This window comes from Triturus cristatus, chromosome 9 (genome assembly GCF_964204655.1).
Source record: "Triturus cristatus chromosome 9, aTriCri1.1, whole genome shotgun sequence".
Classification (NCBI taxonomy): Eukaryota; Metazoa; Chordata; class Amphibia; order Caudata; family Salamandridae; genus Triturus; species Triturus cristatus.
In genome coordinates, this window is record NC_140592.1 from 1,162,328,034 (window position 1) to 1,162,349,627 (window position 21,594).

The 21,594-nt window shown below is 44.4% G+C and overlaps 1 protein-coding gene across 6 annotated transcripts in view; it reads right to left on the bottom strand.

Annotated features, from left to right (window-relative positions):
• EXD1 (exonuclease 3'-5' domain containing 1) overlaps window positions 1-21,594 on the bottom strand; it is a 972,955-nt gene that overhangs the window by 920,039 nt on the left and 31,322 nt on the right. For 5 of the 6 annotated variants that reach the window (XM_085627141.1, XM_085627146.1, XM_085627144.1 and 2 more), the window contains one exon: window positions 18,604-18,749. In XM_085627141.1, the coding sequence (XP_085483267.1) occupies window positions 18,604-18,724 (121 nt within the window). In that variant the 5' untranslated portion in view covers window positions 18,725-18,749. Of the gene's footprint in view, window positions 1-18,603; window positions 18,750-21,594 lie in introns of those variants that run through there. The other variant, XM_085627143.1, reaches the window with a different exon arrangement.

Genomic DNA, 21,594 nt, shown 5'->3' on the forward strand with positions numbered 1-21,594 from the left:
ATTAATGGCACAATCAAGAATAGAATTGGAAAAATGTGCTTAGCCACTGGCATGAAATGGCCAGATGTTTTGCCTCTAGTTCTGATGACTATGAGATCTACTCCAGATAGAACTACTGGTTTGAGTCCGCACGAGATAATCATGGGACGTGCTATGCGCCATGCATTCGTGCCTGTCAATAAATTGGTGACAATAACTGATGACATGATTTTGGATTACTGTAAAGGCCTGGCTGACGCAGTTCATTCTGTGTTTCACCAGGTTGGAGAAGAAGCTACCACACTTGAGAAGAAGCAAGCCCATGATCTGAGTCCAGGAGACTGGGTGAGGATAAAAGTTCACAGAAGAAGAAATTGCTTGATTCCAAGGTGGGGAAGACCGAGACAAGTTATTCGGACTACGACGACTGCAGTAAAATGTGCTGGAGTGAAGCACTGGGTACATGCAAGTCATACTCTGAGAGTTCCAAACCCGAAAGAAGGGACTGATAAAGAGTATTTTGAAGAGTCAGATTCCAGCGATGATGAAGATACAGAATCAGTGGGGAAAGAAGTAGGAAGAGCTTCGAATGAACCACTGCGAGTATCAGAGAAGAGATCAAATTCTGTAAAAGAGCCTGAAGTTTCAAACAGCAGTGAAGGGAAAAGAAAAGAAAAAAGAAATCACACAGAGACTACTCCTGAATCAGAAGAGGAGGAGATTGAAGAACCACTTGAGATTATACTTGAAGAAGTAGGGTCAGAAGAAGGTAGAGAGGGACAGATTGCGGAAGACCCCCGAGGAGGTGTAGGGAACATTCTTGATGAGCCAGGTGAAGGGACAAGTAGACAGCAAGAAGATTGCGTGTCGGAGATCCGAGGAGGGACAGGAGTAGGGAAGTCTCAAACAGTGGTGAAAAAATCTGTGGAAAAGAAGAAAGCTGCTGGAAAACGGAAACAAGAGGCACTTGAAACAGATGATGAAGATGAACAAACAGAGGGTCGAGTTCTGAGAAAGAGAACTTGGATTGGAGAAAGAAGTAATAAAGAAATAAAACCGAAAAGGGTGATAAGAGGAGACCGTTGGCCTAACAACAGAGTTAAGAGGCTGAGATACAAAATAATAAGAGCAAATACACCGAAAGCTGAACAAGTGAATGAAGTTTCGAGTCAAAGTTCAAAAGCTGAAGGAGAAGAATCAAAAGAGTCAAATGAACCAGTAGAAATAAAAAGAGTAAGAAGACCCAACCAAAAGTACAGATCACCGGAATGGTCTTATGTGGCACTGTCTGAAGGAGGAAAAGAAGAAGCAGTGACTCGAGATAATCCGGAAGAGATCTTGAGAGAAGTGGTTGAGGAAGATACTGGTGAAATTCTGAAAGTACTCTTGACTGACATTGGAGAAGAGTCGAGTACTGAAGATTTTGATGTTGGAGATCTAATACAATTTGATGTTGAAGAAATTGAAGTGAAGAATGACAAGTATCCAAACTGAGTAAAAAAAAGATTCACTTGGATTGAGTGAACAAAGACATCATTTGGATAAACTGAAAGCTGAAGAATTGCTGAAGAATTGAAATTGAAAAGTTCAAACAGTAGTGGAGTAGTAGAGGCTAAACTAAAATGGCTAACATAGAGGATAATAGAAATAGATGTGCCTTCTTTAAAAGGTGGTGTAGGATGTGCTGCTGCTGTACTGGATTATTAATGCTTCTATGGGGTGTTTTAGTTTTATTAGTTACTTTTAAAGTAGAGTTTGAAATGAATACAGAGAATGTGACAAATGTAGAGAAGAATTCACAAAAAGTACTTCCAAATAGAGTTAGTAATACTTACATACACAAAGATAGGTCAATTAATAACTTTTCTAGTAATGTTTTTTCGAAGCTGTTATATGAATATGTGAAGACAATGGAAGTAAGGGATTGCTACGTCTGTATGCAATTACCTGCATCCGTTTCAGAGGGTGTTACTTATCATCATTTACCAGCTACATATGGTATTTCCTGTAGTATTTTAAGTAGTGTTTTTTATTTAATAGGGAAAGTAGATTATAAGATGTCTAACAGAGATAGTATTTTTGGGCACTTGCCAATGAACAAGAGCTGAATCCAGCTAAAGAAGCTAACACTTTTGGTGAGATTTTTATTGAAGAAAAAGGATTAACATTAGATTACATTTTTAAGAATAATTTAAATTGCAGTTTGAAAGGAAAGGAGAAAGCTTTCCTGAATATGGTAGAAGAAAGGAGATTGAACATGCATGAGAAAGCAGGAAAATATAAAGTGAGTGAGACAATTTGGGACATTGAGATGGGAAAAGAGTTGAAGAATGGGGCTAGTCCAACTTTAGCTCTAGATGCACCACAGAAGGGTAAACTTTGTATTACAAGAAGGAAATCCCAATATGATACATATTTTGTCGGGACTAGTGTGTGCCATGATACATACTTCATTGCAACAGGTTGGGGTTTCAGAGGTGGAGAAGATACAATTTTTCCAGGAGTATATTATGTTTGTGGGAATAAGGCTTATTACAAGTTGCCTGACCATTGGTATGGCACATGTTATGTAGGCCTAGTTTTTCCAAAGATTTTTCATATAGATAAAATAACAGATGTGGGAGATATTAATTTACTAATGCGTTTTAAGAGAGAAACTTGGTCTGAAATAGTGGGTGATATTTTTGGGGTTTTGATTCCAGCAGTGGGAATTTCTTTGAATGCTTATGGAATTCGGAAACTGTCCACAGTGGTTGATCGCTTATCGACAAATACCGCTGGAGGGTTTCTTTTGGTGAATACGGAATTAAGTGCCGTACGTGCCATGTCTATGCAAAATCGACTTGATATTCTATTGGCCAAGGAGGGTGGAGTCTGTGGAATGCTGAAAGTTCAACATTGTTGCACTTACATTCCAGACGAAAGCAGAGACCTAAAGGTCTATATCAAAAATATTACTGATTTGCATGAAGAATTAGTACCACTTGAAGCTGAGAGTTTATGGACTAAAATAGCTAATAAAATGATAGCTGTTAAGGATTTTATTGCAAAAATAGGTAGTACTATTATAGGTAGAATATTGTTTCCCTTGTCTTGTATAATTGTGGCTTTATTAATAATAAGATTGGTGTGTGTGTGTTGTAAAAACAGGGGAGGGAGGAAGAAATTGAATAAAGAAAAGAAAAACAAGAGGTTGAAGAGAGAACCTCAAGAAATTGAACTAGAAGAATTGAGGGAGAGTGTTTATTTAGAGACAAAAAGGGATGATGAAAGAGTGACTGGTGTTTAATGTTGTGTAAAGGGGAAAAGACATTTCCAATTTCTCCTAAAATGGGACTAAAATTCCACTAATTTTTTTTTGGGTTTATTTGGTGATAAAATCACCAAAGGGGGGATTGCTGGAGCAGAGTTTTCAGTTTGAAAATTCTGGGGCTTTTGAAGCTCTGGCATGTCTATTCGTTGTATTAATTTATTAATAATTAATAATTAATTATTTGTCTTGTGCAAATGCGTTTATATTAATCAATCCGTTTGTCCTAACAAGAGAGGGTTACACGCGAGTGTGCTTAAATGTGCTGACTGATAATAACGCGCGTGTTAAATGTGTTTTTATGTTTAAACGTTGCTATGTGCTGTTTATTTTTGAGCACAAAACGCTTTCTGAATTTAATGCTTTTCCATGTTGCAAGTGCTAGATAAATGCATACACATAAGGGTATTAGTGGGGTTAACACTGTTTAATCACTATGCTGTAGTAACGTTGTTTTTGTCTCTTTTAATTAAGATGGTCTATTAAGGCCTATGTTGGCCTAAGAAAAGATGGCTGAATTATGGGCCTGGCTGTGATTGTAATATGAAAACTGTGACGAGGGAGACCCCTGCTGGAAATGGTTCTGAAGCTAACTGACCATGGTCCTTGTTGAAAAACTTTCCATGAGGACAGCAGCAGTTTTGGGAAGTCTCCAAGAGAAGTGAAAGTGTCCTTGGCAGCCTTGGGAAACAAAGGAGCCTTAGAGAGAAGCTCTGAACTGTGGCTCGATGGCCGAGGAGAAGCAGGATAATTGTGTTACATGTTTTATTTTCTTGGTTCCTGTTCCGTAGTTTTCGTTATGTGTATTTTTCCTGAGCGGAGATTCACAAATGTAGCAATGTTACATCCTTTCCTTCTCGCTCTGCTCAGCAAGTCCGGCGGACATTACAGCTTTTTCTATGTTCCAAATGTATCTTTCTATTGTTTTAGAAACTATAAGATGTTAGCCTAGAGAGGGGTTTTTTGCCACTTGCCATTTTGCCTTTGCCGTGTACCGAATCTGCGTTGCTGAGGATTGATGCTGACGGGACTTCGTCTTGAGAGACATTTACCGAGAGACTTGTCCTGACCCGTTCTGACATTTAGCTAGAATAGGTAACTATGAGAAATGATTTACTCTGATTGATTTCCTTTGACTAATTATAGATAAAGCAATATAATTTTAAACATGGTGTTGGATATTCTTTCTTGTCAATTATTGGGTTTGCATTATTGATTATTGTTGTATATATTGTATAGATTATGCTTAGGGACAGTCACAAAAACCAGGTCTTATCGAGCTCGATATAGATGCAGGGTGTTTAGGAGTGTTTCCTTCCACAGGTTTATTGCTGGTAGAGTATTTGAGCGTATGTTAGTGAAATGGGCCCTAGCGTATGATGTATGCATGTGCGTGTAACTGTGAGATTACTCTATCCGTGGTAGTGGGAATATTGTACACACCCTGATCTCTATCACTCTGACCTCTGACTCTCCTTCTGGGGTGGGCCCGCTGTCCGAGGCCTTGGTTCTCTCCTTCTTCCGCCATTGCTTGACTGCTCCTCCAAGCGACAACCCCACAGGACCCTGGGGCTCTGAGGACACGGCATAGGGGGTGGTGCCCCCTTTTGCTCCACTTGACGACATATACTCCTCAACGGACGCAGACGGTCCAGGTGTGATCACGCGGGACAGAGGTGGACTGCACAGTGCTCCTATCATACCGCTCGCCAGACGCCTTGATGGACACGCAGCGGTTCTCCCAGCGCCCACTCCTCCCTGTGGATGGTCTTGGGGCGAAGAAAGAGCATGTCCACGTCCACGGCAAAAAAGGTGAAGCCTCTGAAAGACATTATTGGTCGTTCGCAGTCCAACCCCAACATGGCGGCCATGGCCCCGAGGCCTCTAAATCCTCCGCGTCCTCTGGCGACGAACCGATAACAAAAGCCTTCCTGGAGTCACTGTTCCTCACCCTCTGGGAGGATATACAGTTGGTCAAAACAGAATTCGTAGCGGAGATCAAGGAGATACGTCGGACGTGGAGGATGTTGGGGGGGGAACGGGTGGCCACGTTGGAGGAGAAGAGCGACACTGCTGCAACCGAGATGATCTTGTAACCTGATGACTTCCTGTTGGAGCATTGTCAACATGTGGACATCCAATCACACCTAGAGGACTTGGAAAACAGGTCTCGCAGGCACAATATTAGGATCCGTGGGGTGAAAGCTGCAGACGACACCAAAGACCTGTTCACATTTACCAAAGCCCTCTTCCATCATATACTTGGTGACTCCCATGATTCCGACATCAACCTAGACAGAGCGCATAGAGTTGGGCCACCCCGAGCACCCAATGCCCCTCCTGCGGATACCCTGGTGTGCGTGCAGGACTTCAAGGTCAAGGAGGCAATTCTCACTAGGGCGAGATCTCTGCACCCCATCTCTTTCCAGGGCCACTCTCCGGTATTGTATCAGGACTTAGCTTTAATCACACTTCAGCGTCGTCAACAGTTCCGCCCAGTGAGCAAACACCTTCGACAGCAGGGGATTCCATACTCATGGGGGCACCCCTTCCGATTAATCTTCCGTCACAATGGTGAACTCCATCAACTTCGTTCACTTATAGACTGTTGCCGGCTGTTGGGCCTTGCCCTACCAAGCGAAGATGACGAGGAACGCAGCACCGAGTCGGAACCCGAGATATCCCCATCGGGATGGCAGCGGCAGGGCAGGAGGAGACGTTCCCGAAAACAACATGAGTCTGAAATTGCTAGAAGCCAGCAAGCAGCCCTAACTGCTGTGTCGGTGGCTCTCACAGGAGAGGGTCCCAGCACCAAATAAAGACTGCAGTCTATGGACCTTTTGTATGCTCCCTTACTGGGCCTAGGCGGGCAGCGGGTGGAGTGGCACTCCTCCTCTTGGTTACAAAACGAACCCCCCTCTATTTTCTGACCGGTCATCCCGAGATGATGGACAATGTTTCACGAATTTGACTGTTCGAACTGTTCCCAGTTGGATGTTATACTGGGGTTTTGTTTTTATGGGTTGGGTCCCCTCATCCACCTATCCCCTTTGCGCTATGTGGACCAGCCACTAGTGGTTATGGGTTGCCTTCTTGTAGCCATCCATCCCTTAGTCCCTACCATCACTTATGACGTGACACAGCTTGCACTCCTTGTTGACCTTCATGCCACACAAACCTATTAGAATCCTAACACTTAACGTGCACGGCGTAAACAACCCAATTAAACACAGGGCAGTTCTCCACTTCTTGGAACAATCCAAAGCTGACATATGCCTTCTGCTGGAGACACATCTCATCTCCAAAGACCATCACCATTCTTGTTTCCCCGATCCTTCCAAGGTAAGGTGCTCCAGAAAGAAGCAGAAATGAGGGGCCGCCTGCTCACGTATCAGTTTCTCGCAGCTGGAGTTTCCTTCATAGCGGGATCCATATATGCCCCCAATGAATGACAAGAAAAGTTTTTTTAACGACTGAGGCGACGGCCAACTCGGAGCGGCGCCTATTGCTGGGTAGGGACATAAATTTAGTATTTGAGAACATCCACGACCGCTCATGTCAATGAACGAGCCAGGCTGGTGCTCTCTCCCCAACAGGGCTGGCTCGTCTCCAGGAACTAAGCATTGCCGATCTATGGCGTCACTTCCACCCTCACAGCCGTGCCTACACCTTCTACTCGGGAGCTCATAAAACATATGCTAGACTATCTCCTTAGCTCTGCACCACTACAAGCGCTTGCGACTGACTGAGATCCTGACGGCATCCCTTTCAGATCACTCCCCAGTTATTGCCTCTTTTCAGTTCCCTCCCACACAACACCCATTGAGACACTGGCGTCTGCGAGACGCACTGCTGCACCGGGCCTCAACAGTAGACCAAATTAAGGCCGCCATCACGAATGACCTCGCCCTCAACGCAACTCCAGCCACCTCTTTGGCGACACAATGGACTGCCCTCAAGGCGGTGTTACGGGGGAAATGTATAGCCTTATCCACAGCCGAGAACTTAAAGCGTAGTCACAAACGAACTGAGCTAACTCAACGGGTCGCCGAGCTAGAACAGATGCATCAGCGCACTGGAGCTGCCAGGGCCTGGCGTCAACTATGCGTGGAGCGGAAACAGCTCGCGGCACTCGACAAGGACCGGGCCGAGTACGTGGCTCTTCGCCTCCACCACTCCTATTATACCGGGGGCGATAAATGTGGTCGCCTTGTAGCCCACAAATTGCGAGTAACCAGGCATCGACAGGGCGTGCAGACTATTCGTACTCCTGGGGGTGAGCGCACTACGGAGGACGCGACAATTGCGGAAGCCTTCTGAGACTTCTATGCGACACTTTACTCCAGTGACACTTTAGACACACAATACAGCAATGACTACTTAGCTGCAGCACAAATACCCGCCCTTAAAAAAGCACAAGCCGACAACCTAGACAGGGATATCGGCACGGAAGAGGTGATAACAGCGATTTCTCGCCTTAAGCTTGGCAAATCACCTGGGCCAGATGGCTATACAGCAATCTTTTAAAAAACCTTTTGCACCCAAGTAGCTCCCATATTGCGCGATTTATTTAACTCCTTCGCACAGGCTGGGGCCATCCCAGAGGAGATGCTAGAAGCTTCACTCGTGGTCATCCCGAAACCCGGGAAGGATAGAACGCACTGTAGCACATATAGGCCGATCTCCCTCTTGAATATAGACATCAAACCAGTATCCTCGCTACTCGTCTCGCACCATACATGACCCAATTGGTAGAGCCTGACCAGGCCGGCTTTATCCTACAATGGCAAACGAGCAATAACACTAAGAGAATTCTCCATCTGATAGAGAAGGCGTCCCACACGATAGGAGAGTACATGTTGCTGGCCATCGATGCCGAAAAAGCCTTCGATAGGGTACACTAGCCCTATCTGGAGCAAGTTCTGCTACAGTTCGGTTTCGGTGAAAAATTACGCACTCGGATCCTCAACTATTACCGCTCACCCAAAGCGACTGCGCGGGTGAACGGCCAGACGTCCTCACGCTTCTCTATAGGTAGAGGCACTAGGCAGGGGTGTCCTCTCTCTCCCCCCTCCTATTCGCCTTCTATATGAAACCGCTCGCTCTACGGGTCAGACGCCACTCCCTCATCACAGGAATTAAATTTGGTGGAGACATACACACCATCAGCCTTTACACTGATGATATACTGCTCTCCCTCTCTAGCCCGATCTCCGCGATGCGCGCTCTCTTTATAGAACTGCACGGTTTCGCACGAGCCTCCGGCTTTAAGGTTAACATCGACAAGTCCATTGCTCTAGACCTCTCTCTCTCTCCACTACCACATTGGCTCACCTGCAGGAGGAACATACTCTTCAGTGGTCAACTTCCTCTATCCCCTACCTGGGAATTCAACTAGGGCCCACCATACCAGCCACTATTGACATTAACTACTCCAAACTCCGTGCACACATCTGCAAGGAACTGGAGCAATGGAAGCACCACACTCTATCCTTGTTAGGCAGAATAGCAGCCACTAAGATGACCATACTCCCCCAGATCCTGTATCTCTTTCAGACCCTACCCCTTCGCCCTCCCCCAGGCTGGATTCAGCAGACACAAGCTGATTTAGCGAACTTCATTTGGCAAGGCCGTAAGCATGCGGTCTCTACTTTAATGCCTCACAGCTTCGGTATCTGGTAGAATGGCATTGCCTCGAGTCGGAGAAACACTGGTTGGTTCAAGACCTGGCGGTGGCTGCTATGCCCCTTCAGGGCATTCCCTTCCTTCAGAAGAAATACAGGCCAACCAATCTCTACGCGTCACATATCACGGGCACGATCATGGAGGTTTGGGAACGCACTAACACCACCCACGATTTGACTTCCTTTCCCTCTCCTCTGATGCCCCTATTTAACAATCCAGAATTTCATCCTGGCACAGACCCCAAGGCCTTCGCAGCATGGCGTCCTACAGAGTGTCGATCTCTTGGCCATCTCTTCGACCTGGAAGGGATTATTCCATTCCCGCAACTCAAGACACACTATGGCATCCCATAATCGGAACGCCTATCCTACCTTCAACTCAGGTACTGGGCGCTTCAACCGCACACCAAACCAGGCGCCCAGCGCCTCTTAACCCCCTATGAAAAATGGCTCATCACCCGCACCTCCGATAAAAAGATAATCTCCGACCTATATAAACAGCTGCTACTGACTTCCACACACACCTACAATGCTGGCCGAGCGCGATGTGAGCGGGAACTGGGAAGAACACTTAGCCATAAGGAGTGGGATGGCATCTACCATAGGGCGAGGCACTCAGCATACCACACAGGACTCACAGAGACACTGACTAAGGTAGCCACCTACTGGTATTACACACGGAAACATCTCCACCGCTTTGACGCTCGACAAAATGCCTTATGCTGGAGAGGCTGTGGAGAAGTGGACACCCTTACACATCTTCTTTGGGACTGCGCTCGCATTCAACCTTATTGCTCTCACATGGGGAACAGCCATTACAACGCGGGTTTTACCACGCGGTGCTATTACATCGCATGCGTTACAACGCATGCGATGTTACAACGTGTGGTAAAACCACGCATACCATTACATCGCATGCGCTTTTACAATGCATGCGATGTAATGTGGCGGCTATCCAAGTCGTTGTTGGGAAACTCAGGAGGTTTCCTCACAACGACGTGCAGCAAGCAGGAAGGAGGAAGCAGGATCCCACGGCGATGCTGGAGAGGAGAGAGGTAAGGGGGTTTGCGCTTGGGGTGGGAGTTAATTGTTTGGGTTTAGGGTAGTGTAAAAGTAGTGTTCTGTGTGGGATTTTTTAAAGTTTTAGTGTGTTTTTGTAGTGTAATGTAGTGTATGAACAATTGTTACTTACCTGTAAACAGGTGGTTCTCCAGTATTGGTGTCTTTCATAGATTCACATGCTTGAATATTCCCCGTCGTCGGAGTGGGAGTCCCACGGTAAATAATATAGCAATATATACAGCCATAATATATATATATATACATAAGTAATCATATAAAACAGAGATATAAGTAAGTAATAACATCAAGAATGTCCCTATAAGAAATTTCCATAGAGATACATGGAAAGAGAAAAAAAGACATTCGTAGTCTATCTCTGTCATTATGTTAGTCCGAACTCCGGCCAATCAGGCGCCAGCTTCTCTCTAGAACCTTCTCCTCAGAGCTCCTCACCTCAGATTTTCGTAGCACCATAGTGACTCAGAGTGTATGAGGAGAAGAGAGCCTCTGAAGGGAGGAGGGAGGGTCGCATGTGAATCTATGAAAGACACCAATACTGGAGAACCACCTGTTTACAGGTAAGTAACAATTGTTCTTCTCCAGTATTGGGGTGTCTTTCATAGATTCACATGCTTGAATATAGAATAGCTAGCAGTAACAATATCATTGTTTCCATGATCACACAGCTTCGAAATTGTAATGACAATCAATCTTCTTATGCATATGACAGTACTGAATAACTGTAACAGTATAAATGCATCATTATGTCAATTATAAATGGAAACAATATGGAGGAGGGAAGGAAGAGGCTCATCTTATTTAAAAAAGATTGCGAAGCACTGCCTGCCCAACTGCAGCATCCTCCTCGTTTAAAGTTGTCAAGCAATAGTGTCTTGTAAACGTGTGTCTGCTCGACCACGTAGCTGCTCTGCAGCTCTGATGCAAAGGCACTCCAGCAAATAAAGCAGTTGAGGAAGACATTGCTCTGGTGGAGTGAGCCCTCACTGGTGACTGCAATGGCTTGTTTGCCTTTTGATGGCAGAAGACGATGGCAGCTGAAACTTAACGTGCAATAGTTGGTTTCGTCACTGGACGACCTTTGTGAAAGCGTCCATAAACTATGAATAGTTGATCAATCCTTCGTAAAGCAGCCGTTCTGCTGATGTAGAATGTTAAACCTAGTTTCACATCCAGGGAATGTAATCTCTGCTCCGTAGGAGTTTGCGGATAGCAAAGAAAGTTCTTAAAATCACTGGTTCGTTAATATGAACGTCTGAAGGCACCTTCAGCAAGAAATTTGGATCTGTACGCACTACTACAGAATCTGGTTTGAACTGTAGGAAAAAGGTGGATTTATTGTAAATGCATGAATGTCACGGACGCGACGTGAAGACGTTAGCGCCTGAAGAAAAGCCACCTTCCATGTTAGATACTACAACTCGACCTTGTGAATCGGTTCGTACGGTGGTCTCATTAGTTGAGCCAATACGATGTTCAGATGCCACAATGGAGGAGATTTACAAAATAACCCCTAGACGAATTGATGGATAATCCTTGAAGAAACAAAAGGGAAGTTGAACCATCCTGACGGAAACGGAAAATTGCCGCCAGAAAAAACCCCTAAAGGTTGCATGAGAGAAACCCGGAGTTAGCTAAATGCAAGAAGAACGGTAAAAATTGTTCTGGTGTGGAGTGAAAACGGGTGCACCCCATTAGATGCACACCAGTGGGGAACACTTTTCCACTTTAATTTGTACGTTTTCACCGTAGAAGGAGCCCTCGCCTGAGCTAAAATGTCTCTACAGTCCTGTGGAGTATCCAAATGGGCAAATTCACAGTGCTCAGGTTCCAAGCTGATAAGCTCAGTGAGGAGGGATTCGGATGACCAATTTTCCCCTTGTCCATCGTGAGTAGATCTGCACGAGGCTGTAGAATGATTGGTTCGGATTGAGACAATAGGAGTAGTTCTGAGAACCATGCCTGCCGAGGCCAACGGGGGGCTATAGAAGTAGATGGCAAGGTTGCCTCCGCATCTACCACAGAAACTCGAGGTACGAGTGGGATTGGGGAAAGAAAAAACGTAGTCAAACAGATCGTACCAGTCCATCAAAAGGCATTGCCCAGAGATCTTTTGTGGGGAAGCCAGCTTGCGTAATCACGGCATTTCCGGTTCTCTAGTGTGGCAAAGAGATCCAGCTGTGGGCGACCCCATCGTTGAAATATCCTCTCTAGAGTTGGTTGATGCAACTCCCATTCATGGGTCGATGAGGAGGACCCGCTCAGGGAATCCGCCAGGATATTGGATACCCCCGGTCGATTAACTGCTGCATATCGTGATGCGATGGTTGATAGACCAATCCCAAATCGACTGAGCTAGTCGAGACAGTTTCGGAGATTTTATCCTGCCCTGCTTGTTTATATAGTGCATGCAGGTTGTATAGTCTGTCTGTATCAGGACTGATTCTCCTTGGATTAAAGGATGAAAAGCTTTGAGAGCCAGCAATATATAGCCATGAGATCCAACCTGTAGAAGTGCCAGGTTTTTTTTTTTGTTTTTTTTTTTTTTTGACATATTGACCATTTTCCTTTTATTGATAAAAACCTCCAAATGAGCACCCCATCCTTCCAGAGAGGCGTCTGTTATTGTCATGTCTGGTACCATTGTCAGAAGAGAAATGCCTTCCGTTAGATTTAACAGTTGCGTCCACCACCTTTGCGCCAACTTCATCCGATCTGTGACGTTTACAACATCGTTCAAAGAACCTGTAACCTGGCGTTCTTGGACATCCAGTACTCCTTGGATGGGGCGTGTCTGTAATCTGCAATGAGGGATCAATGCAATGCATGATGACGCCATTTTCAGAAAGGACTTCAATATTCTTACAGAAACGGGTCTTTTTGATCTGACAAGGGTTACCAGTCGGAGAATTTTTTGAAGACGGTCTTGGGAGAGAAGTGCCCTTGCTGACACTGTGTCTAAAGTTGCTCCCAGAAAATCTGTGCGATGAGAAGGCAGTAGATGGGACTTTGTGGTATTTATGGAGAGCCCTAAGGCGCGAAACCACCTCCTGTCAAAGATGTGTGTGTTGTAGAAGTTGAACTTTCGATTGTGATTTTAGGAGATAGTCGTCCAGAAATGGAAAGATCTGAACACCCTGGAACGTAGGACGCTACCACAGGGGCTAGCACCCTTGTAAACCCTCGAGGGGCCGAGCGCAGTCCGAATGGTAAACTTTGAACTGGAAAATCCCCTCGACCCACTCGAAAACGAAGAAATTTCCGATGTTGTCGTAGTATGGAGATATGTAAATATGCATCTTGGAGGTTGATTGTTTCCATGAAATCTCCTTGTGAAAATAATCGCAAGATCTCTACATGCGTTCGCCTACGAAAAGAATGTTTCTTTAGATACCTGCTGAGAGCCCTCAGATCTAGAATGGGCTTCCATTCCCCCTTCCTTTTGGTGATAAGGAAGAATCGGGAATAAATCCTTTCCCTCTTTTGAAATCTTGGTACTACTCCTATGGCTCCCTTGTGTTATAGAAATTGAACTTGTAACAGTTCTTTGATATGAGCCGGTGGCAGTCCGGTAGGTGGTGTGGGTGGAGGGAATTCGATGAACTCCAAAGTGTGACCTCTTGCTATAATTTCCAAAACCCAACGGTTCCTTGTATGGAGGACCATTGAAAATAGTACCGATAGATTCGATCTCCAATTTTCTGGGACTGATGGAAGTCATGTCTCTTAGGAGTGTAACCCTTGTAAGAGGATTTTCCTCTGTAAGTCTTGGAAGACTGCTGTCGAGAAGTTTGCTGTTGGTTAGAGGAATATCGGTTTGAACCCTGGTTATAAGGTCGATATTGATTGATTCCTCTTCGAAAATAGAGGTGCCGCGTCCGCGTGCACCCCGAAAGGGTTGTTATCAAAATTGCAATGTGCCCAGAGAGCGAGCAGTATCTGTATCTTTCTTTATCGATTGGAGAGCTTCATCCACCTGATCTCCGAATAAAACCTCTTCTTCGTCATATGCCATGGTCTTTGACGGTTCCGGCAGTTGCTCAACTAGTGTTGACATATCCGCCCATACTTGACGGTCCTAACGACCCAGGATGGCCAAAGCATTAGCCGCTCTCACCATGGTGGAAGCCATCGAAGAGAATTTTCACCCTATGGCATCCAAACGACGTCGACCACGATCAGGTGGTGCAGTGATCGTAGATGCAGGGTTTCTAGCCCGGCGTTGCTCTGCCTGTGTGACTACAGAATCTGGCTTCGCTTGACCAGTGAGGCACGCTGGTGCTCCTAATGGTGATTTGTACCTTTTTCTCCAATCAAGGCACCCGTGCTGGAAGACTATGAGGCCTCCATAATCTTTTTGCCTTCCTCCCCAATAAATTCGATTATAGGGATTGTATGTGTTTGTTTAACAGGCTGATCTTTGAAATCGTACAGGAAATAATCCTTCGTTAATTTGAACGTTAGTGCTGTCCTATCCCTTAACTGGTGGAACTTGCATATCAACAGGTGGTGAGTCACCAGGTAGCACCGGAGAGGGAGATGGTGTTTGGGCATGATAGTTATCCCACTCCGCCATACCATCATCATCATCATCAGCATCGCCACCATCATCGAGAATCTCACCATCCTCCCTGTCCTGAGGAATTTCTTCTTCTTCTTCAGTATCATGAGGAGGTACTGTCCGAGTTGAAGAATGTCTCAGCGGTACTGTAGGTATTACCACAGAAAGTATTGGAGCCGGTACCGGTTCCGATATAGTTGTTGGCACCACTGGAGTAAGCGGAACCACAGACACTTGTGGTGATAAAGGAAAAACCGCCGATTATAGATGTCACAACCGATTCAGCTAAACCTTCTTCTGAATCTTGATCTGAGTCAGTGGTAAAACAATGGTTAAGGAAGGCGGGAATCCTCCACCGATATAACTTCACCCGACCTTTCTTGTCAAGTACTCGGTGGTAATGGTAATAAAGGAACAGCAGCAAAGGACGAAGTAGTCGCTGTATATGTCGAAGAGATTTGGATTTTTAATGACCTCTGTGCAGAAGTCGTCTTTTTTAAACCCTTATTTTTACCGATGAGACTGCAGTCAACGGGCTCTGAGGCATAGAAGGCTATTGAAGAGATCTTTGTAGACGGAATCGTCTACGGAACCATCGTCGACGGAAACCACCATCGAAAGATTCATTGCCGATGGAACCATAGTCGACGGAACCATCGTCGACGGAATCACCGTAGACGAAACCACCGTAGACGGAACCACCGTAGACGGAACCACCGTAGACGGAATCACCGTAGACGGAATCACCGTAGACGGAACCACCGTAGACGGAATCACCGTAGACGGAATCACCGTAGACGGAATCACCGTAGACGGAATCACCGTAGACGGAATCACCGTAGACGGAATCATCGTAGACGGAGCCACCGTCGACGGAATCATCGTCGACGGAGCCATCGTCGACGGAGCCATCGTCGACGGAGCCATCGTCGACGGAATCACCGTAGACGGAACCACCGTCGACGGAACCACCGTCGACGGAGCCATCGTCGACGGAGCCATCGTCGACGGAGCCCCCGTCGACGGAGCCATCGTCGACGGAGCCCCCGTCGACGGAGCCCTCGTAGACGGAGCCATCGTCGACGGAGCCCCCGTCGACGGAGCCCTCGTAGACGGAGCCCTCGTAGACGGAGCCCTCGTAGACGGAGCCCTCGTAGACGGAGCCCTCGTAGACGGAGCCATCGTAGACGGAGCCATCGTAGACGATGAAGCCATCTTTGAAAAAACTGGAAAGTTGAAAACCTCACTAGCCTGAGAACTATGTCTCGTGGGCGACACAGCAGTATTCAAAGAAGAAGAAGTGGCAGATGTCATAGTCAGAGACATTTTCTTCTTTTAAGGAAGGAGTAGGTAACTCCTGTACACTACTGCGTTTTGAGGCTGTGTGGGAACGGCCAGAAGTAAAGTTTTCTACCTCAGAAAATTACTTCATATTTATCCTTAAGTCTCTGGAGCCACAACAAGAGACGGCCTTCCCTGTCTTTCAGAGTTTTTGTAGAAAAAATTCTACAGAATTTATATTCACCCACTTCATGGTAGGGTAAAGACAGTAAATACACTTACTGTGTGGATCTTCTGAGAATAACGTAGCTTTCCACAAAAGAACAAAGTCTAAACAAAGACTTCTTACTTGAAGTCATCCTGAAGAGAAAAAACTGAGCAGAGCTCAGGGAGACTCCCTTTCACACGACGTGCGGTAGAAAATCTGAGGTGAGGAGCTCTGAGGAGAAGGTTCTAGAGAGAAGCTGGCGCCTGATTGGCCGGAGTTCGGACTAACATAATGACAGAGATAGACTACGAATGTCTTTTTTTCTCTTTCCATGTATCTCTATGGAAATTTCTTATAGGGACATTCTTGATGTTATTACTTACTTATATCTCTGTTTTATATGATTACTTATGTATATATATATATATTATGGCTGTATATATTGCTATATTATTTACCGTGGGACTCCCACTCCGACGACGGGGAATATTCAAGCATGTGAATCTATGAAAGACACCCCAATACTGGAGAATAGGGTTTAGGGTAGTGTTGTAGTGATTTAGGGTAGTGTTGTAGAGCTTGTGTAGTGATTTAGTGTTTTAGGGTAGTGTAGTAGTGTTTGCGTAGTGTAGTGTTTTAGGGTTTAGGGTAGTGTAGTGTTTGTGTAGTGTGGTGTTGTAAGGTTTAGGGTAGTGTAGTGGTTTAGGGTAGTGTAGTAGTGTTTGTGTAGTATTTTAAGGGTAAAGGATAGTGTAGTTTTTTAGGGTTTAGGGTAGAGTAGTAGTGTTTGTGTAGTATTTTACGGTTTAGGGTAGTGTTTGTGTAGTGTTGGGGGGTCGTGTAATGTAATTGTAGGGAGAGGACTGGGGCCGGGAAGGGTTGTGTAGGGGTAGGGTAGTCACTTACCTTGCAAACTAACCACGAATATAGCTTTACCATGCATGCCTTTGCGTTGTAATGGCATGGGTGGTAAAGGCATATTCGTGGTAATAGTTTGCGATGTAATGGCATGCGATGTCATTGACATCGCATAGTAATACCCGCGTTGTAATGGCATGCGTGGTTTTACTACTCGATGTAATGACATACATTCGTCTCACATAATAGATGAGGTCGACAGCCACTTCGACACACAACTCCCGCGATTCCCCGCATACATCCTCTTGGGCTTACCCAATCCTAGAACATATACTCTAAAATCTAGGAGGGGCCGGTTGATTTCTTTCGCACTGGGCGCAGCCACTCAGAATATCCTTGCGCACTGGCGCTCCACCCTGTCACCAACACACTCCGGATGGCTACAGAGGCTTTGGCAGGTGCTGGGGATGGAAAAGCTCTCTCACTCTAGCGGGCAAGGGGTCTGAATTCCCAGAGCTACGGCAACCCTTTTTGACCTTACTCACAGCTGAATTCCGAGAATTGACATGCCCCCGATATCTCAGACTTCTTCGCCTCGCTGATACACAAATCCCGCAAACTAGCTCCTCGCACAATCCCAAGCAGCCACACTGATTTCCTGAGCACTCATTCCCCCCTCCTTTTTTTCCCCTCCCCCCCATTTGTTCCCCCCTTTTCAGTGGACGAGGGGGGGGGGGGGGTAGAGGGAGGTAGAGTTGGGTTCTAAAATGTTTGCTTTGTTTTTTTCCCACGCCCACTTATTATTTCTTCCCATAGACCCACTTCGCTCATCTTACTTTGGTAATGTTATCTATGGCGATCTTCGTTGTCATCAATGCACTGTCCTCAGGGAGCTGAGGGTCTTTTTGTTTCCCGTTTGAAAATCAATAAAAGATTTAAACCATAAAATCATTACGGAAAAATTAACCCAAATTGTGATTTACTTGAGTTACTCAGCACACATTATTGTTGAATTATTTTGAATATCTGGCAGATAGAGTGGAGATCTATAGTAGGTGATATCCTAATAATTGCACCAGTATTGGACTCTAGTGATTGTATCAGCACTGGACTGAAGGTATGGACATTAAGTGTGGGGTTTAGGAACATTAGCTGCTATTGTAAATTATGTGGTGCTACTGTAAAGAAAAATACCCGCTTGTGTGGCCAAGGAAACTAGTTAATTAACTCATAGATCAATATTTCTAGCCTTTAAACAGTAACTGGAACAAACTCAATTGGCCATTTGTGTAATATGGAGTATAAATCCCCAACAGACTACAGATGACCAAAAGATTGATACTCGTTTCTTTTGATCAGTGGAAGGCTCAGTTAAAGTAGTTCTATGATAATTTGTTGTTAGGCCTCCTGTTATCAATGGACCTTATACACCAAACACCATGGCTAACTTCTGCACTTTCTGATCTAGTGAAGAATACCGGACAGCAATATTTCACAATGATAGTATTAGGAGGAATTAATTGACTGTGACATTTATGAACATAGCAGTTTTACACGTAGGAAAAGATGAGCTGGTTAAAAATATATATATATATCCATCAGACGTTAGAAGTAAAAAACTTAGATCATAAAAATAGCTTACCTTTACTTAAGAGTATAGCTCTGCTTGGGTCCACATGTTGTAAAACCCCTTGGAACGAGCCACACTTTAGGGTGATTTTAATGCATTGTCCGAGGACCCGACTCAAGAAGGTTGGATCCATGATGAAAACTTTACTGCATTAAACACTAGAACAATAAAGGCCAGTGTCATATAAAGGTCAACCCTAAGCAAAGATTCTATGAATTTCAGAAGAGCTTTAACTACTAAATTAGCGCTAAGTATTCTTACAATTTTTCCTCAAGATAAAAAGCTACAGCTTGACTGTTGGGGTGCGATTCCTGGTATCTGGACATTCATTGGGTCTCAATCCAGTTGGTCTTTGGGACACACAACCTGAAACGGACTTATAGAAGGGAGAGGGAGTTACAGAGCGATTCCTAATGCAATATGGCTCTGGTTGCAACTATACCCTCTACCAATCATCTAAACAACTGCCTCGGCTTACAGTCTATTCTCTCAGTTTCCAAGTAGGCACAGCTCGGACATAACTGAAGATAAGAATCAAGCTGCTGACTGCTCTAAACAGTGGCAACTGTGCCGGGATATTTGCAAACCAAAAGCTTTTCCCAAGAGTAAGACTAAATTTACACAGCAGATATATTGCAAGCAAATAAACCAAATAGAGTGCTCCAAAGGCATGCATACTGGCAAAGAGAGGTCACGAGCAGCCACCTTAAATGTGCTTATATTCCACAACCATAAATGAAGTGTGGTATGTAAACACTTGAGTGTACATAACACACTGAAGAATATAACACAGGTAACCAGTAGCTTTCCTAGAATGCATGTATGACACATTGATATTCAAGTAAGGACTTTAGGACATGAACCAAAAAACAGAGTGAAAACTGTACTCTAATAGGCTTAATCCTTCAATTGGAGTATATTTCCAACTACAACAGTCTTCAAAGAATGTAAGAATTCTCCCCTGCACTCTGTAACAGTATCACCATGCAGCACTACACAATAACATGAGCAATAGTCAATCAAATTGTAATATTCAATATTGTATATAGAAGTAAATTTCTAACAAGGCGGTATTTTACTGCCTTATCCAGTCATTAATTTATTGTACCAGTGGGCCAGCATTTGGCAGTTTTAGTGCTCCTACATATGGCAGGTAAGGAAATTGGAGTGCAGAGAGAGAACAACATTTATCCAAAATGCAATTATTCTCTGGTTGTGCACCTAAAGTTTAGAACTCCATTTCCCCTTCATCTGCATAATTCCTTCTGAGCTTTAAAAAAAATGTAAATAAATAAATAAATAAAAAGGGTTGAAACTTTTGTTTAATTCTTTTCTTTTCTGTCCTAGCCAGTCTCTACTCTCCTCAGAAGTCCCAGGTCAACTGAACTACAGTTTTTTACAGGGCAAAAGGGACAGTGTAAATGACAACATCTGCTATCTAAAACTGCAAAATAAGCACGCACAAAAAGTAAGTGGGAGGGAGCCAGAAAGGAAGCAAGGTCAAACCAGTCCCCAACCACATCCAGCTAGAGAACAAAGCAGGCACTTTCCCAACAGAGACAGTCAAATGTTCCTGCTCCACTTGGGGCTCGGAAACCGTTGAACAGGATTCTAAAAGTTGTTTCTCCAGTGGAACACAGGTACATGCATATGTTGCATGGGTATACCAATTAATTTACTTAAGTTCTACATAGAAACGAATGGAGCATCACTTTTGTTCACATAAACACTTACTAACTCAGCAATAACGTACCACTGAGTTGGGTAACAGCATAGTGCAATATTTGGAATGCTACGACACTGCTCAACTTCAATAGTGAGCAGTCCATAGGTACATTTTGCGAAATCATAAAAGATTTATCAATCACTAATCAACCCTGGAGCATCAAAGTGCACGACCACTTCAGCAGTATAATTTAACTTCTGGGAACAAGCAAGTGTTCATGAGTTTTTAAACTGGGTCCGGCTAGTAATTAAATGTAATTCCAAAAACAGTGTGTTCCTAAATCTTGGGATAGCCTAGCAACTATCACCTAGTCCATAAAAATGCATACTAACAGCTAGATTTGCTACTCCAGATCTTAGATCTCTAGTTGAGGCATGCTAGAAGATAAAATCTGTTCTTTTATCAGGTCATTTTCATGAAATAAAATGATGCATATATACAGGGCATGGAAACTAAACTGTGGCCTTTATTGGATCCAGTGTAGAATTGGGGCGACAGTCAAATTTAGAAATACCTGAGACAATGGCAGTAGCACGGTTCTGTAGTTTTTGCAATCAGTTCAGGATTTTTGTTAGATCACCCAAAAAGTATGGATCACCGTAATTAATTTGTGAGCCAATAATTGTTTTAGCAATTGTTGAGTTGACTTACCTCAGTGTCAAACAATGGCTCATCTTGCCACTCAGGATGATGAAATAAGCGTAGGTTTTGGTAACCACATTTATCTTCTCTTCTAATGTTAGGTGTGCTTAAAAACGGAAAACAGGGCTTTCACTCTTTTAAACAGTGGGAACCCAACACCCTTCACACAAAATACGCAATAGTCTATGGTCCCATTTTCTTTAACAGATGGCTGCAGTCCACAATCAAAAGCTGCATTGAATGCAAACCTGACACTTCCAATGCTGAATAATGTCAAATCGAATACCAAGTTCTTCTGGATCTTTACCATAATTAATAGTCAAAAGAAAGAATATTTGTAGATCAAAATTCCAAGGAGCAGTGCTGAGGTTGAATATAACTTGTGAAAGTAGGAGAGTACAGAGAGACCTGTGGCATATGTCACAAACATGGTTGAGCCTAGTTGTCCATGTGTTTGACCAGTGTGGACCCATTAGAAACTCCTCAAACAATCCGATGGAGGGCTTTGAGTCTTGCCGCAATGGACAAAAGGTGTAACAGTATTCCATGTTTGATTCGGTTCGAGGCAGCCAACAGGTCAAGCAACAACAAAGAGGTCATAGATACATTACCAACTGTTTACAACAGTTGATTTT